The sequence below is a fragment of the Mchenga conophoros genome, linkage group LG11 (genome assembly GCF_057382185.1).
Source record: "Mchenga conophoros isolate Kocher_MC1m ecotype Shallow Benthic linkage group LG11, M_conophoros_male_GT1.1, whole genome shotgun sequence".
Taxonomy (NCBI): domain Eukaryota; kingdom Metazoa; phylum Chordata; class Actinopteri; order Cichliformes; family Cichlidae; genus Mchenga; species Mchenga conophoros.
The window spans coordinates 33,937,638-33,953,825 of NC_140536.1; the positions used below are offsets into that span (position 1 = coordinate 33,937,638).

General features: G+C 41.9%; 1 protein-coding gene across 2 annotated transcripts in view; it reads right to left on the minus strand.

The window, feature by feature from the left end:
* The window catches only part of LOC146564822 (ubiquitin-conjugating enzyme E2 E2), a 37,282-nt gene that overhangs the window by 3,761 nt on the left and 17,333 nt on the right, over nucleotides 1-16,188 (minus strand). For both annotated transcript variants that reach the window (XM_085292588.1, XM_085292587.1), the window contains exon 4: nucleotides 2,389-2,521. In XM_085292588.1, the coding sequence (XP_085148714.1) occupies nucleotides 2,389-2,521 (133 nt within the window). The remainder of the gene's footprint in view (nucleotides 1-2,388; nucleotides 2,522-16,188) is intronic.

A 16,188-nucleotide genomic window follows, 5' to 3' on the forward strand; every position in this document is an offset into this window, starting at 1 on the left:
CTACCTATGAAAGAGCTCCCCTTAGAGACAGGACGAGGAGCTCGGTCATGCAAGAGGGACTCTGAGTAGAGCCGCTACTCCTCCAAAAGGATCCAATTAAAATGGTTCCAGCTTCTGATCAGGATGCTTCCTGGATGCCAGCTTGGTGAGATGCTTTGTGCAACACCAACTGGGAGGAGACCCTGGGGCAGAACCAGGACCTTGGCTTCCCTGGGAACACCTCTGTCTCTTCTCCAGAGAAACTAAAAGCAGTGGCATTGGGAAGGCATCTCTGCCTACACAATTAAGATTAAGGCACTGACCTCCCAGCCCATTGTTCCTTCACTGGGCTGGTTTCAGTCATTATGCAAATGTACTGTTTATAAGGTTGGGGAAACCTGCAGTCAGCTGGGACTGAAGAAGTCACTTGGCTGAGTGACGAAACGTTTCTCCCACAAAACGCTACGTCCAGATGAGTAGAATCAACTTTTGGAGATTTACTTACCTGGATGATTGAGCATGCATCAAGACATCTCTGCCTACACTGTTAACCTCCCACCCCCCGGCACCTGGATCCAGATAAGTGGAAGTCTGTTTTAATTCCATAAACACTAACACTCAACCAACACTGAAAGCCACCACCCAGCAGAAGACGAGTAAAAAGGGCAACAAATGATTAAGCCTGTAAAACCAGCATGTTAGCTGTAAGTGGGATAAAATAAAAGATCTTAAAAAAAGAATATGTTACCATGTAGTCTGATACTTTCAGTGATAATAACAGGTGAGACAGAGGAGGGCAGCTTAAAAGCTTTTCTCTGTTACTCACATTAACACCGATGTATCAGCATCAGGCCTAGTATAATGGGTCTGCCTGATCGCTTCACTGAGGGCCATTCTGCACTATTTGTCACAGTTTCTGGATCAATACTGAGCCATAAATACACAGTTAATCTAAAACAGCTGTTTTTTATTATTGTGAACATGATTATTTTTGGTTTTATCCTCTGGAATTTTTCACATTTTTATATTTTTGCTGAAACTGGCTGGCCAACAGAGGGCAGCATGGTGTAAAAACAACCGAGCACATTGAGAGTTGATCAGCTTACCTGTCTCAGCAAACAGGCTCCTGCAACCACAGACTGCATAACACGCCCTCTCAGCTAACAGCCTCCAAACACAGAGCTGTTTATGTCTGCCGTCTCGCTCAGATTCGAGCTTGACATCTGTATGGTCCGGACACTTGACACCTCTGCTTCTCCAATCATGAACATCTGGCCCTCCTGACCCTGACCCTCCAGAGGAAACATCTAATGAGCGCTGGCACCCCCCCCCAACCTATCCCCTCCTTTGGGGCCAGCGCTGAAAATCACACACAAGGCAGGACGTTATAAATAACCAACCCCTCCCACCCCCACCGCCTCTGCGGACACAGCGCTCCTCTTTCCTGGCTCAGAAACACAAACACATCCACCTGGTGAACTTGTTAGGTTGACTTTTTTTATTTTCTTGTAAAGCCTCAGATGTGAAAGTGTTTCTGCAGACGTGTGTGTGTGTGGGGGGGGGGGGGGGGGGGGGGCTGGCTGTAGATCACAGTGTGTTGGAGGGGTTGGCGGTATTGAAGGGGGCGGAAACACTCGAGCTCCCTCTGGCTACAGAAAGCTGGGTTTGTTTGAGTCTGCTGTCAAACACAGAGTTGGTGGTTACATGGCACAAAGAGCGAGGAAGAGGGAGAGAAGAGGGTGAGGGAGCACGGGGAGGGGTGCACGTAACTAACATGGAGAGTGGGGGTGGGGGTGGGGGTGAATGAAGGCCAAGTGAAAGTATAATCGGGAGCACTACAGACTAAAGGAGATCGTCCCCAACAGTCTGCATGTTCAGTAAATGCCGTCAACTTGACATCACTAAAAGTACTCTGCAGACAACGCCACATATTACAAGAATGGGAGTCCTTTATACAGTGAAAACAGGACGGGTCAAATATTCAACTCAACTGCAGCACTTATTCCTCAAACAACATGTTTGATGTTGAACACCAAAGGAAGTCAAATAGAGCAGAAGTTAAGCTCTTACTGGAGAATCAACCAGCGAAAACAAAACAAAGGAAACTTACTTTTCAGATTTGAAAATGGGATGTGGGTGTCTACATTTGGGAATTGCAGGTTCAGATGTTGGTCTTTACCTTACTGCTGTGAAAATATCACACGAATGCGCTTTTATTATGAAAGGAAATATGTGGTCATGCTTTGTGCACTGCTGCAGGCTAATCATTGGTTTCCAGATTAAGAAATGAGCCAGATATATCCTCCACACCCCCACAGTCCGTCCAGAGTCTGTGCAGTGTGTAGTTAATATTTGGCCCGCTGCTAAAAAATCCAAACGACTAAACAATTGCGTCTTCTGACTGCTGACCTTGGGGGGTTTGAAAGGGTAGTCTGGTGTGAAGGCGATGTCCAGGAAGAAGACCCCTCCCTCGTACACTGAGCCCGGTGGCCCCAGGATGGTCGACCTCCACTCGTAGATGTTGTCTCCTTTGGGGCCGGCGCTGGAAAATTGAAACAAAAGATTGGTTAATATGTTAATCAGCACGGAGCATTGAAATCGACATCCTGGTGTTCATACTGCCAGCGGGCTGATAGAGATTTGGGGCGGCAGCTGAGGCGGTGAAATGCCTGCTTCTGACAAGTTAATGATGGAGATTTGGGGAATGCTGAAGCCATGGAGGGTTGAGGGTTTTTTAGTTCAAGGCTATTTTTGAAGGATTTACACCATATTTCAAATTTTTGATCAGAAGATTGGATTTCTTGCCACTGGGGGGTCGAGGAAGTGAAGCATTTCTGAAAAACTGACACACACTAATGATACTGCATGAGCATGAGACCTCAATAAATGAAAGACACACAAAAAGCTAACAGAAGAAGACCAGCAACGCACGTGTACATGGAAATAATTCATCTGCAAAAAGGCTTTAATGCTCCAAAAAACAAAACAAAACAAACAAAAAAACAAAACAGTAATGGCCAGTGTTAGAGAGAGTGCTCTTTGGTTTTGTCCTGTGGTTTCTTCTCACTGGTTGATGTGGTAACAGAGATAAGCTCAATAATCAGCTCACAGATTCATTTTGGTGACACTTTTTTGGAAAATGTGCCAACTGGGCTCTAAAAATAAGACAGATAAAGCAATAACTAAGAAACAGTTGCATAAAGACTCTGCAGCTCTCCCTGAATAGATAAAAATACTTCAGGAAACGTGTGAAATGGAAGAATTGATATTCTCTCAGACTACACAACTACACACATCTGGGGAAAGCTGGGAAAAACACTGGATATCGTATCCGACTGAAATGAAATGCAATGATTTTTTTCTGCAGGTTTAGTTTTATTGTTTAGTTTTATTTTGTTTTTTAGGAAGAACTAATGGAGCAGATCTCTGGATATGAGTGTTACGCACACGGGCCCAGAATATGATTGTTTAGTTCTCCTAAAAGGAAAACTAAACCACCGCTATAATCATCAATAAAACATGAAGCTTGGGCAGGGAGCGCGTGTGTGTGAGCATGAAAGGAGGTGCACCCACACTTAAATACATTAATAAATCATAATATATACACTCTGACAATAAAAAAAAAAAAGAGCAGGTTATCGCCTCTCTTCATTTTGTTTCTCTTCCTGTGGACAGACTTGTACTCCACATCTTGAACAGCAGTTTGTGATGGTAGTCCTCGTTCTGCTCTGTAGCCTTGTGGCCACTTCAGCCAGCTCTCCACCTGCTGTAAGCTCTGGTTAGAGCGGACCACCAGCTCACAGCAAATCTCCATAACAGAACAAGTAGTGCCGTCACCACAAGTAGCCCAAGACGGTGGAGCTGGAAATGAGCCCACCCGTAGGGAAACATGAAGAGAGAGAAGGGCCGGGGCTGACTGGTTAGCAGACTGAATTTTGAAAATGAGAGTGTGGAGATTTTCTTGATAGTGGGGCCACCCACTCGAGTAAAGCTCATGGGTCATAAAACATATTCTCATAAATAAATGAATATTAGCAGAGTTCGTTTTCTACCATTCATTCGATTTAAACTTTGAGCAAGTGAAAACTGCCTCACTGAGGTACACAGAACAAAAATATTTGTGTTTGATTCTGCATCTGTAAATCTTATATTTAGGTGTATATTCTAATATATAAAGCATTTAATTCCACTACAATCTGGTGTACTTTGTGTCCAGATTTTTTACACATTCCAGCACTTTTTCTGTCACGTTTTCTTTTCCGTTGTTGAATGTGTGCCCTTCACTTTTAGTCCCGACACCATACGCATTTCATTTTACCACTGACGGCCATGATTGTGGGATTTATTTGTTCTATTTTTTGTTGAAAAATGACAAAAAAGAAAAAAAAAAAAAAGACAAATATGACCTTAAAGACTTTTACATGAGATATTTAAAAAGCCCAACTGGTGCAAAATGATTAAATATTCATGCTGTTTTTGTCTTCATTAGAGGAGTATTTATGTCGCGCAGAGATTGAAGGTCACATCTGTTGTATAGGCGCCGTAATTAATACCATTTCCATATTAAGGGCTTCCTTCCCCCCAACCACCATTGTCTACAATAAGACCCTGATCTGGCACAGAGCCATTTAGAGACCAGGACAATGTCCAGATCACAAAGCCCGGGACAATGAACAATCCCTCCTATTTCATGTAATTACCAGGGATGGTGTTTAATGCCAAACCTTAGCGTCTGGCAGATGTGCTAACAAATGTGTGCATATGAAGCGCAGGCACACAGGGCTGTGAGAGCACTTTTATTTAAACCAAGAGCTTGAGAGATATTTCCTGGAAGAGACTCTGCAACAGCCTCCAACGTTAAACTGTTAAAAGCAGCATCTGGCTCCAAGCATGCCCCTGACAATAGATCATTCTCCGTAAATAGAAATCAGACTTGAGACATTTCCTTCTTCCTTCCAGTGTCAACACACACAAATTTCCACTAATCTACTTTTACACTGCCCGTCTCTTAAGCCTTCTTTAATTAGCTCATTATGACTACTTATTCTCTGGGGAATTACAGCAGAATACACTTGATATAATAATAAAACAATCTGACTTTGAAAAGAATCGTGGTTTTAGTCATTTGTATCTGTAAACTTTAAAGTGTGATATCTAAAACAGTGCACGGTGACTGCTGGATGAGTGATTGTCGCATAAAGGACACAGGTGGTGTTAAACAGCACACGGGTGGTAAGAGGGTCCATTTAAACCGTGGAGTGTTACAACACTGGTTTAGTTTGTTTTGGCAGGCACAAACAGTGCTGTCTAAATATGCTGAAAAGACACCAAATAACCCCAAAATTTCAGGCTTCGTTTCGCCTCCAAACAAACGTTCGGACTGAGCACAACAGCTAAAGCCACTGTAGGCAGTGAGCACAAAGAAGAAGGATTTACAGGCACACAGAGACAGATGTTGACATCTGATAGCCAGCAGTTTGGGCCTGTCATAACAATATACAGTGAGGAAAAACACACATTATGAACTGCTCCTCTCATCCAACTATCCCTTCTAAAGAGAAGTTAAATCAGAGCAGAGAACTAGTGGACTAGAGCTTTCAGGACAGCAGATCTGTTTAGTGTAACATGTCAATCATAAGAGTAAGAAATGTCAAACATGGGCAACACTAGAACAAGCGGGTCAATTGAATCCACTGGCATTTTGAAGGAAAAAGTTAAAATCCTACACTGAAACCCGATGAGCACCTCTCAAAATCAATGTAGGAAAGAACAGCTGTGATTGGCTGGTTTGGTACCATCATTTCCTCCTGTGCATTTCCAGTTCCTGCTACTTAAATGCTGTCATTTTGATATGCATGTTATATGATGACCAAATGCTAGCTTGATTTTTTTAACAGATAAATATAAAGAGGGAGGAGTTGTGGTCGGGGATAGCATGTTGAGCCAGAGCAGATAAGTGAAAAAAACAGCAGTGCAGCCTGTACAGAACAGGGAGAATCACAGCTGACTGAGCAGAGTGTCCAGACTGTGAGAATCTAATTCAATTGAGTCATGAGTGAAATCTACCGGCGAGTAACTGAATTGGACGGGTTTCAGGCCTGAGGAGCAGAAGGCTATGGTTCTCTGGGTTGGGGGAAGAAAGGCTGCCCCAAGCGAGGGAGTTCAAGTATCCTGGGAAGTCCTGCAGTAATGTAGGCGTTGCACCAGACTGTTGTTGTGAAGAGAGAGCTGAGCCAAAAGGCTTTACCATCCCTATTCCAACCCTCCCGTGGTCATGAGATCTAAAAGAGCAAGTTTGCGAAAACAAGCAGCTGAAATGAGTTTCCAGTGTAGGGTAGAGATAGGGAGAACAGCTGAACTGCTACTGCTGGTCTGGCCATCAAGTTAGGATGCACGCTCATCTAGAGGGGGGAACTCAAAAGTTCTGCTGGGAGAAGGATGTCTGAAATACTCCACGTAGCCTGAGACTACGTGGAAGGCTAACATACTACGATGGACTGGAGGTTGGATCTTTTTTGAAAACACGGAAAACTATTTGAAAGGGTTATTCACAAGTGGATTTGAAAATGTATTTGATCTGTAATCAAATGATTTGATTAACTTAAAAACAAAAAAGAATGATAAAATTTAGTTAAAAAATGAAAAATTCTTTGCGTGGCTGCTGATGTTGGTTAGTTTGTCCGCTGAATGTGAACACAAGCTGAGCCACCCTGGAAAAGACTCGGTCCAAATTGGTCCGGACATGTTGTCATAACTGGCACCGCAGTCGTTATGTCAGCGCCTGCCTTTATGTGAACTCATTTTGTGCCTCATTCGCTGTTAACAGCAGGTTTTTACCTCATCCTTTAGTCTGAACAACTGTTCAAAACAACCTTCAGATGTTGTCAAATGATGCTTTATAACATCTAGCTTATTCCAAGCATACACCCACCTTTATCTGTGAGTGGGTATGGCTTTCAAACGCAGGCCTTTTAGTGTAAATCTGACTGATAAATAAATGATTTAGTTCTTTTCAAATGTGGACGAGTGAGCTGAGCCACTCACTGGCTCAACATTACTCTGCATTTCCTGCTGGGAAAGAACCACAAAGACAGCTTATTTTTCTTGCTTGAGGATATCTTCCTTCTGTGACTCTTTAGCTTACATTTCTGTGCTACATACACACAGACACACTCACATATCAAGGTAACACTTTTATCACATCTATTCAAAAGCTTCTGTGTCACCGCGGTGAATAAAAGAGGTGACTATTTCATTCTCTGGCATCCCCAATAGAAGGAGATGCTCACTTCTTTTGAGGGTGATGAGATTGTAGTGGCGATAATAACTCAGACATGAAGGAAAGATAGTGATGATAGGGCACGGCAGAGGTGCGCGCTCAGCAGCGAGATTGCTGTAGGGGAGCTGACAACCGCACAAGGGCTGTGGATAAAGGCTAAGTCAATAGCTGAATGTGCATGCCACCACTGGCTGTTGCTTGGAGACCTCCTCCCCCCACCGGCTCCGGCGCTCCCATGGTGCTTTGTTGCAGCTGGTTGAAGGCCAGCTCATTCAGGATCTGACAGTCTCTCTCTCAGAGGCTATTAGTTTTGGGAGATTTGAGCGCTGCAGCCGTCATAAAGTTCGAGTTGGTTCAGTTCATCTGCAGATGCACGATTTTAAGTGTTTGTAAGAGATTTCCTTCACCAGGCTGTTGTGGTGATCAGTTAAAATGCCTGACTTTCTGTGTTCCACACATTATAGAGTAGTTAGCAGATAACCAAGGCAATATTTGAGTTACAACACAGCAAATACACCTTTAAAACCTCAAGTGACCAAGATATTTCTATTTTGACTGAATGTAGCGTAAAGCACTTTGGGGTCCTTAGGGACTAAGTAAAGCACTATACAAATGCAGGCCATTTACCATTTTTATTTTATTAGAGTTCAACACTGGCTTCGGATGTAGCAACTGTCAGTTAAAACCCCAACGATGACTTAGAGACATTATATATATTTAAAAAAGTGCTCCATAACAACAGCAGCAACACCACTAAGGATCAAAATACCACTAAGTCACCTGGATTTGTTCATCAGAGAATTATTAGGAAGTATAAACAATACCTAACTAGGGCTGCCACGATTTGTCGACTAGTCACGATTACGTCGACTATCAAAATCGTCGACGACTGATTTAATAGTCGACGTGTCGTTTGAAACTTTGTAAGATCGCAAAAGACGCAGGAATAATAGCAGGACTTAAGAGTGTAATAACGGACTGAAACAGAAGATGGCAGCACAGCATGTACAAGGATGCCAGCTGCCGTTAAACCCCGAAGAAGAAGAAGCAGCTGTGTCCCAGAATTCATAGCGCGGCCCAGCTTAGTTTCCAACAATGGCGGTAGCTAGTTAGTTTTAATATTACTCTTATTATTCTTTCTGGGTCACAAAATAAACGTTTAACATATTTTCAGGCGAGAATGTAGCTGTGTAAACCTCAAATATCGGCTCAGTTTATCAGGACACCACATATTTTCAAAAGCGCTCCGACTTTTCGGAGACGTCTGTTACCCACTAGCTCGATAGCTAGCCGGGGGCTAGGTCACTAGCGCCGTGAGAACACCGGACTCCCGGCAAATTGTTTTTCAAACCCACCGCCGTCTTTCGCGACTCAGGTTAAATATATACGAGTCACTTAGATCAATTAAAAATGTTGTTGTTTGGCTTTTTTTTTTTTTTTTTTTTTGTTCCTGAGTAAATCGGTTTGGCTGAGATTAAAGTTATAGTTTTTACACAGCTGAATAAATGTCAAGCAGACAGCTGATTATCAGAAGTGTGAGATGCTGGAGAATATACTCCGGTGTCCTGTTATATTTTAGATAGCAAGGAGTTTATTAAACTTTACCGAAACAATCTGCAAATTTCATTAAAATTGAATAAACTATCATCTTGTCTTTATTTTTAGTTAGCACCTTAAAAGCTTAAAGCTGTAAGCTAATGATAGTTATATAAGAGCAGATGCTGCTGGTGCAATAAGCTGTAGTTTTACGTCCAGTGGATGATGATCTGATTAGTGACTAATCGCATAAATAATCGGTGACTAGTCGACTATCAAAATAATCGTTTGTGGCAGCCCTATACCTAACTCCTAATGACCACAGAGAGGGTGCGACACACTGAGGAAGGCTCGCCCTCTGCCCACTACATCAGACTGTGGCAGCAACACCACAATATGACTATGTAGTAATTTTAATAGTCCATTTTAAATTAATAGTCAAAAAATGTGTTTGCATAATAATAAGCTCTGCAATTAATCTAGCCTTTAGTCAAACCCCGCAACAAAGAGGGTCTCGCTGCTGCCAGCTTTGAGCAAAATTTACAGGAAAAAATTTAAATAAAGTAAGCTAGCAGTTTATGTACAACCAGGCAGCCTTTATTCAGACTTCTTCTATAGCTTTGTCACTGTGAAAACTAACCCACAGTGCATGCGGGTTTGTTCAAAACGATCACTTTTTCTTCAAATTCTATTGTGATAGCGATTACAGCAGCAAGAGCTGTCACTGTCGCCTCCAAAGCAACTCCATTTTCTTTCACTCCATCCAATCACGAAGCTTCCGCTTTGCTTCTCGCTGTGTGCATATCAGAGAGGCTCCAGCTTCACCATAATTTACCGCAGTGTCATCTTCACTGCTGCTGGGAAAAACAGAAGCTGCCTGGGCTCAGTCTTTTCAATACGCACACATGCTTGTAGATGTGTTTTATGGTCTCCATGCATCCTTGCTTTCTATGTATAAAAGAATTAAAGAAAAGAAAAAACATTTTGATAGCTCAAAGAATTCTTTTGTTTCAAAAAATATATATTAAAAAAAATAAGATCTGTTTGATTGAATTATGTGTTACCAGTCTAAAAACCTGGGACTCCATAATAATTTGATCACAAACAAATTTCAGTGCAATCGTTGTAGTCGGGTGTTTTTTTTCCCCTCCTTGCATTCATCCATGCATGTTCCTCTTATCCTAATGGAGAGGGGTGGGGGCTGGAGCCTATCCCAGCTGCCACTGGGTGAGAGGTGGGGTATACCGTGGACAGGTTTGCAGCATGTCGCAGGACTAACAAAGAGACAGACAACCATTGGCATTCACAATCACACATGCGGGCAATTTAGAATTACCAGTTAACATAACTCCACTAACTGCATGTCTTTGGACTGTGGGAGGAAGCCAGAGCGCCCAGAGAGAGCCCACACATGCACAGGGAGAGCATGTGAACTCCACAACGAAAGGCCCCGGACAGATGGTGGTTCAAACCCAGGAGCTTCTTGCTGTGAGGCTTTTGTTTTAAAGTAAATGTAATTAAAATCTTTTTTGAAAAAACATAATATTTTACATATTTACTTAAGATTTTGGATTCTGTGTGATCATGCTTGGCTGGTGCCTTGGCAAAAAAAATAAAAATAAATAAATAATCAAGTGAAATTGTGAAACTGAAAAAAAGCTAACCCGCAATAATCTTACAACCAACCCTGAAATGGGGAGTGACAGTCATAAATATTCTCCGTCCCTTCTGTCTTTCTCTGCCTCTGTGGGAAAACAATCCTCTCTTCAGGCAGACAGAAGCAGCTCTGCACACTTACGTCATGTAAGTGTGCAGAGCTGCTTCTGTCTGGGTTCACCACCTTAACAGTGCTGTTTAAAGGCTTTGTTACAGGCTGAAATAACAATAATCTGTGGTCAATAACACGCTACATCTGCAGTGCACTGTCAGCCAAACGCCTCGATGTAGTATTTGGGTCATTTGTTTGAGGGGTCTGGGATGCATTAGTGTGCGGGTGTCTGTGAGAAACTTGCCACTGCCTTGTCCTCAGAGATTATGATCACGGAGGAACCCACTTTGACAGCTGTGCTGCTTCCTACACAGCAGAGCCCCAATATGACGTTTCAACACAGATTCATCCCGCTTCTGCTTTTTGGTTCATTCTTTCTCCGGACATTTATTTTAGGGATGAATGAGGGACTTTCCTGGTGACTAATTTAGTAGTTGATTAAAACAGAACAGAAAAAACAGCACCAAAATCTAATGGATGTGGTTAAATATACATACATGAGTGTTGTGTTATTAAAAACATTTTATTTTACATCAAATTTCTGTCTTCCAGTGACGTGAATTAAAAATGAGGTGTTATATAGGCCGCTTCCACTTTTGGGACACAGCTCTCTTGTTTTGCTTTGGTTACAAAACAAACACACCTCTTTCCTTTACAGGAAACCTAAACTCACTTACTGCTTAGTTCAGCTCCAGACAAAATGAGTAAAACAGAGCCCTTATTCAGTGAGATTCATATACCAAAAAGGTTTCTGTCTTTGTCCTAATTACTCAGGGCCTTTCACCTCTTTTGGTGACATATGACGGATACCACTACCCCACAGTTATTCTGAGGCATCTTTTCTGTGAATTCACCATCTGGCCAAGGCCCATGTCCTCTGACATGGACCTCATGATCAAAAACACAGCCTACCCTGGCCCTAACCCCTTAATAAACAACCCTCTTCACGCCATCATTTTTGCTTCTCTTTGCTCCATTTTTAGATATTTGTTTGTTGAAATAAGAAATTTATTTAACCTTCACATAAATCTCCTGTAAAAGGCATACAGGATGATTTGTTGAGCATGGCTAATATTAGCAGCAGAAGGCTGTGTAGTTGACACGATTCAGTCATGTTTTTATGCTGGCAGTGTCTGTGAGAAGGAGCGAGTAATCAAATCTCACACTGACCTCAACAATGAGCACAATACCAAAGCCGTTTTCACACACACACACAAACCTCTGGTCATTTTCTCAGGTCAGGATATTTTCCACAGTTGTCTGTTTTCAGATGTAGCACAGCAGGAAATAGTCTGCTTCAACACTCAATGAGGTTTCCATGGACCTTGTAAGAAAACTCAGTGTTCTCACATTCGCCTCAGCTGGGTGATCTGTAGAAGAGCTTACGACTTCTGCGTGTATGAAACCTGCAACGAATTCATGACAGCGTTGCCTGTGAGGATGTTCAACTTAATGACCCCTCACACCGGCCTTCAGTATTTTGCCTCAACGAAAATCCTCAAGTGAACTGAAAGCTGGGAGAAAATAAAAATGGACAGTTTCCTTTTCCTCTGCAAACCGTCTTGAGGTTTCAGTTTCTTTGTGGCGTATAAAGAGTACACTGTACAACAGGCCTGCCTCGTCATTTTTACCTTTCACTCTCAGTTCCTAAAAACTATCCAAGCTGCGCCACATAATCACAGCCAGCCGTAACATTTCCATATATATTAAATGACCTTTCTTTCCCATGGTACGGCTCGGCCTGCGCAACCAGAGAGTCCTTCACACATTTAATCACCCACACTACCACACCTCATAGACGGAGCAATCTACAGATAGGTGCCAATGGCAAAAGATAACCTTTATCTTAAAGCATGAGAGCAGGACTAATCTTTGCAACATCGCTGACCTATCTCATGGTTATTGTCACCTAGAGCCAACAGGGATCAGGTTAAGTTGATGAAAGACTGTTGGTCATGAGACATGCTTCTGAATTTCTAAGCAGATGTAAAATTATCTGCTCTGATCATGTTTACAGGAAAAAGCTTCTCTTAGACTCTTAAAGAGGGAATTGATAAACATCAGATACCACTTGAGGATGCTCTGGAACAAACTGAAATGTCAGACCAGAATAAACTTACGTTTTTCTACATCAAAGAAAACACTGCAAGCAACCACTATTAAAGAATGCACGAGTGAAAAGCGCAGCTGCAGGGAAACAGCAAGAACATCCGCCATGTGTGCCAAAAGGACTGCGTGGTGGTGATGGAGTCTTTCTGAAACAGACTTTAAGACAAACAATACACAAATTCCCTCTTCACCATCACTGAAACACATCCAACAAATACAGCGCTAAGGCTTCAAAGACAGCTTCTTTACTGGTCTCACCATGTTAAAGCCAGACTGTCCAGTGCATAGGCTGCAGTCAACAGAACATAATCAAATAAATCTGCATGTGAACAGCCATCAGATTAAAGGGGAACTATTATGCTTTAATTTGATCCTGTCATATATACTGTTCATGCTAAACATTCATCATCTGCCACTTATCTGGGTTGTGGGGGTAGCAGTTTAAGCTGAGACTCCTCCTGCAGCTCTTCTGGAGAACAACGAGGCGTTCCCAAGCCGCTGAGACACAGGGCCAGATTTACAAATGGTATGCGCCGGTGCAAACGCCTCTTCTGTTAAAAACCCACCATTGGTATTCTTGTGGCACAAAATTTAACAACAACAACAGAAAGCTTATTTTCTGCCTGCTGTGGTGATGACAGTTGCCACTAGGAGTCTATATTATGTGGAACGAGAAGGGTAGATGTTATCTAAGCAAGTGCATAACTGCTGCAGGTGAGTGGCTCAAAGCTTTAACTATTCTTTTTACCGAGTCCTCACCTGCATGTTTAGGGCCAAGCCCCACACGAATACTGGTATTTTGATAAAACAGAGTGCAGCTGAAGTAAACTGAGCGTCAGAAGGAGGAGAATCCCAACACAAGATGCATCCAAGAAGGCGTCTGGCAATGGAAAGCCATCTTACTTTGTAGTGTCCACGTTTGTTTCTATACACTAACACTACTCTTAATGTAAACATTATTTACTACAAATTTTAAAGGACAGTGGTGACGGGAGCTGTTTAAATTTACACACAAAAACACACACAGAACAAAACTTCAAAGCTCACTACAAAATAAACCATGTGACAATCTGGGATGATTTTTGACTGAATTATGCAAAACTACAACAATAAAAATATGGAGCTGGAAATAGATATAATAATAGAACCCCTTTAACCAACTATGTGAAAAGTTGAGCAATCTGTGAAATTTCTGGGCCTCAGTGCTGGTCTTCAGCTTTTTTCCTCATGAAAGGATGTTTCAACATATTTCGAGAATTTTTTCCCAGCATTTGCAGCTGATTTTTATATTAAAAAGACATGGATGAATTTAGCTCCCCAGTCACTAATATCTTCAACAACTCTGGAAATGTTTTTCTGAAAATATGACTGTTTATATACAGAACATATAGACGTACAGCTGTGAGCTGCAGGAATTTTATTAAAGGTTTCTATGGATTTTATTTCCCTCTAACCACTGTATAAACTGGTCTCTACAGGAAGCCGATGACTTCAAGCTAACCACAGCTGGCACTCTCACCGAAACGAGAAACTACACCGCCACCTTTAAAGCGTAAAAAGGGTGAGGGAGTGTGACACTGAAAAGATGCTGTTGGATCCAATATTGCTTGCACATAATCTAAAAGGTCACCGACAGAAACATGCAAACATAATCAAACGTGATGCTGTGTGTGAGCAAAACAAAGAGCAAAAACAGAGAGCTCCAGAAGCAGACTGTCACACACAGAGCTGTTTACAGCGGCAGGTAAATAGCTGTCTGAGCCACAAACTGCACCAAGGGGCTGATAAATAAAACAGGGAGGTAAACTCGTAATTGAATGTGAATCAGTATGTTTTGGAGCTTGTGAATACCGCTAAGCACAAATAAAGCTATTATCTGTATTATTCGCCATTCCAGTTCATTCCCCACAGGCACTTTTTCCCCCCCTAACAGCACCGCCATTCAGTTAAGATCTTCTTTTCTATCAGCGGCTGTGGCGGTTATCAGAAGAGGAACTATAATGAAGCAATCTTCTTTCCCCCCAACCGTGAAAGAGCCCCAAGACCAATTACTGTGCAGCTCGACAGCCGGGGTGACACCTCCTTCCTCTGTTCTCTCGTCTTTATTGTCTCAAATGACATGGTTTGTTTTTTTTAAATCGAGCCTTTTTTTGTTAGTCTGTACAATGAATACTGCAATTACTGACCGGAAGGTTTATACAGCAACAAGGGAAATGGTTGAGTAGGTGGATGCATGCGTTTCCAAGTCGAAGGGAATAATACAGTTTGATTCCCACAGGGAGACGACTGTGTGTGCGCTCGGTTCAATCAATACACACTGTTGTGAGTGTTGAACTGAGGAAGTATACTTTATGAGAGAGGCCTTTTACTTAAAAAGTCTGTCATGTTCATGCAGCTGTATTTCAATTACTGTGAAGAAAAAGGCTATTTAGAATATATCACAAACAGCACTCGCATAGAAATCAAACCTTTAACTTATTGTTTTATTTCGTGTTTTCAAGAGCAAATTTTTTTTTTTTTTTTAATTATTTTTTCCTAAAAGTACAGCTCTGATTGCTAGCAGAGAAACCTCACCCACTGGAAATAAAACCCTCCATTTGTGAGCGGCAGCCAATCATAAGCAAGGCTGCTTAAGGGAAATGAGCCAGATCTGGACTAGAAAGCCCGTTTGCTCTACACATGTGCAGCTAGAGCTTCTTCCTGTCTTTTCCTTTACAGTAAAAGCCTTGGGGATATATACTTTGGAAGTAATAGAATAAACACTTAGTGATGATAGGAATTGGTAAAAAAAAAACAAAACAACAAAAAAACAAAAAAGGCAATTTACAGCAGATTGCAGGACTTGCATAGAATCTTATCTTTGGTTTTACTAGTCATAAAAACAGATTTATTTTGTTCTTAATAAATGTGCATTTTTCTTCCCATGTTCACAAAGCTGTAAATAAACAGAGGATCTGATCTCTTCACAATGCTTCTGAGGTACGACACAGAATTCAGTGTGGTAAGCATTTTCCCTCTCCATGTTCCTGCTGCTTGCTGCCAGCATCTGGTGCAGTGCAAATGTTTGCCTCAAGCTAAAAATGTATAAAGCAGAGCATATCATTAGCATAACGCACACATGCTTTGCATAAACGACAGCATAGAGCCATACGAGTCATAAAAATACCACTTAGTCGACAAAGAACATGCTGTGTACCTAAAGTGAAGGGTGACTGATCTATTAAGGAGAAACTTCGGTTCCCTAAAATGAGGCCCGACAAACCAAATGTGCACAATTTGGCAAAAATAAATAAAATTCAAAGAACATGCCGAGATCTAAATCATAACTGGTGTGTACAGAAGCTTTTTATAATTGCTTTATGAGCATGGAACTCTATCATGGGGTAATTATAAACGTTTGCTCTGCTTGAATAAAATAAGCTAGAATTTGTGCTGACATGCAAACTGGTTGCCTGGGCAGGGACTTGCAGGAACACTGCTTCAGGAAAGAAAACTGCCTAAAAAACAGATTTGCCTC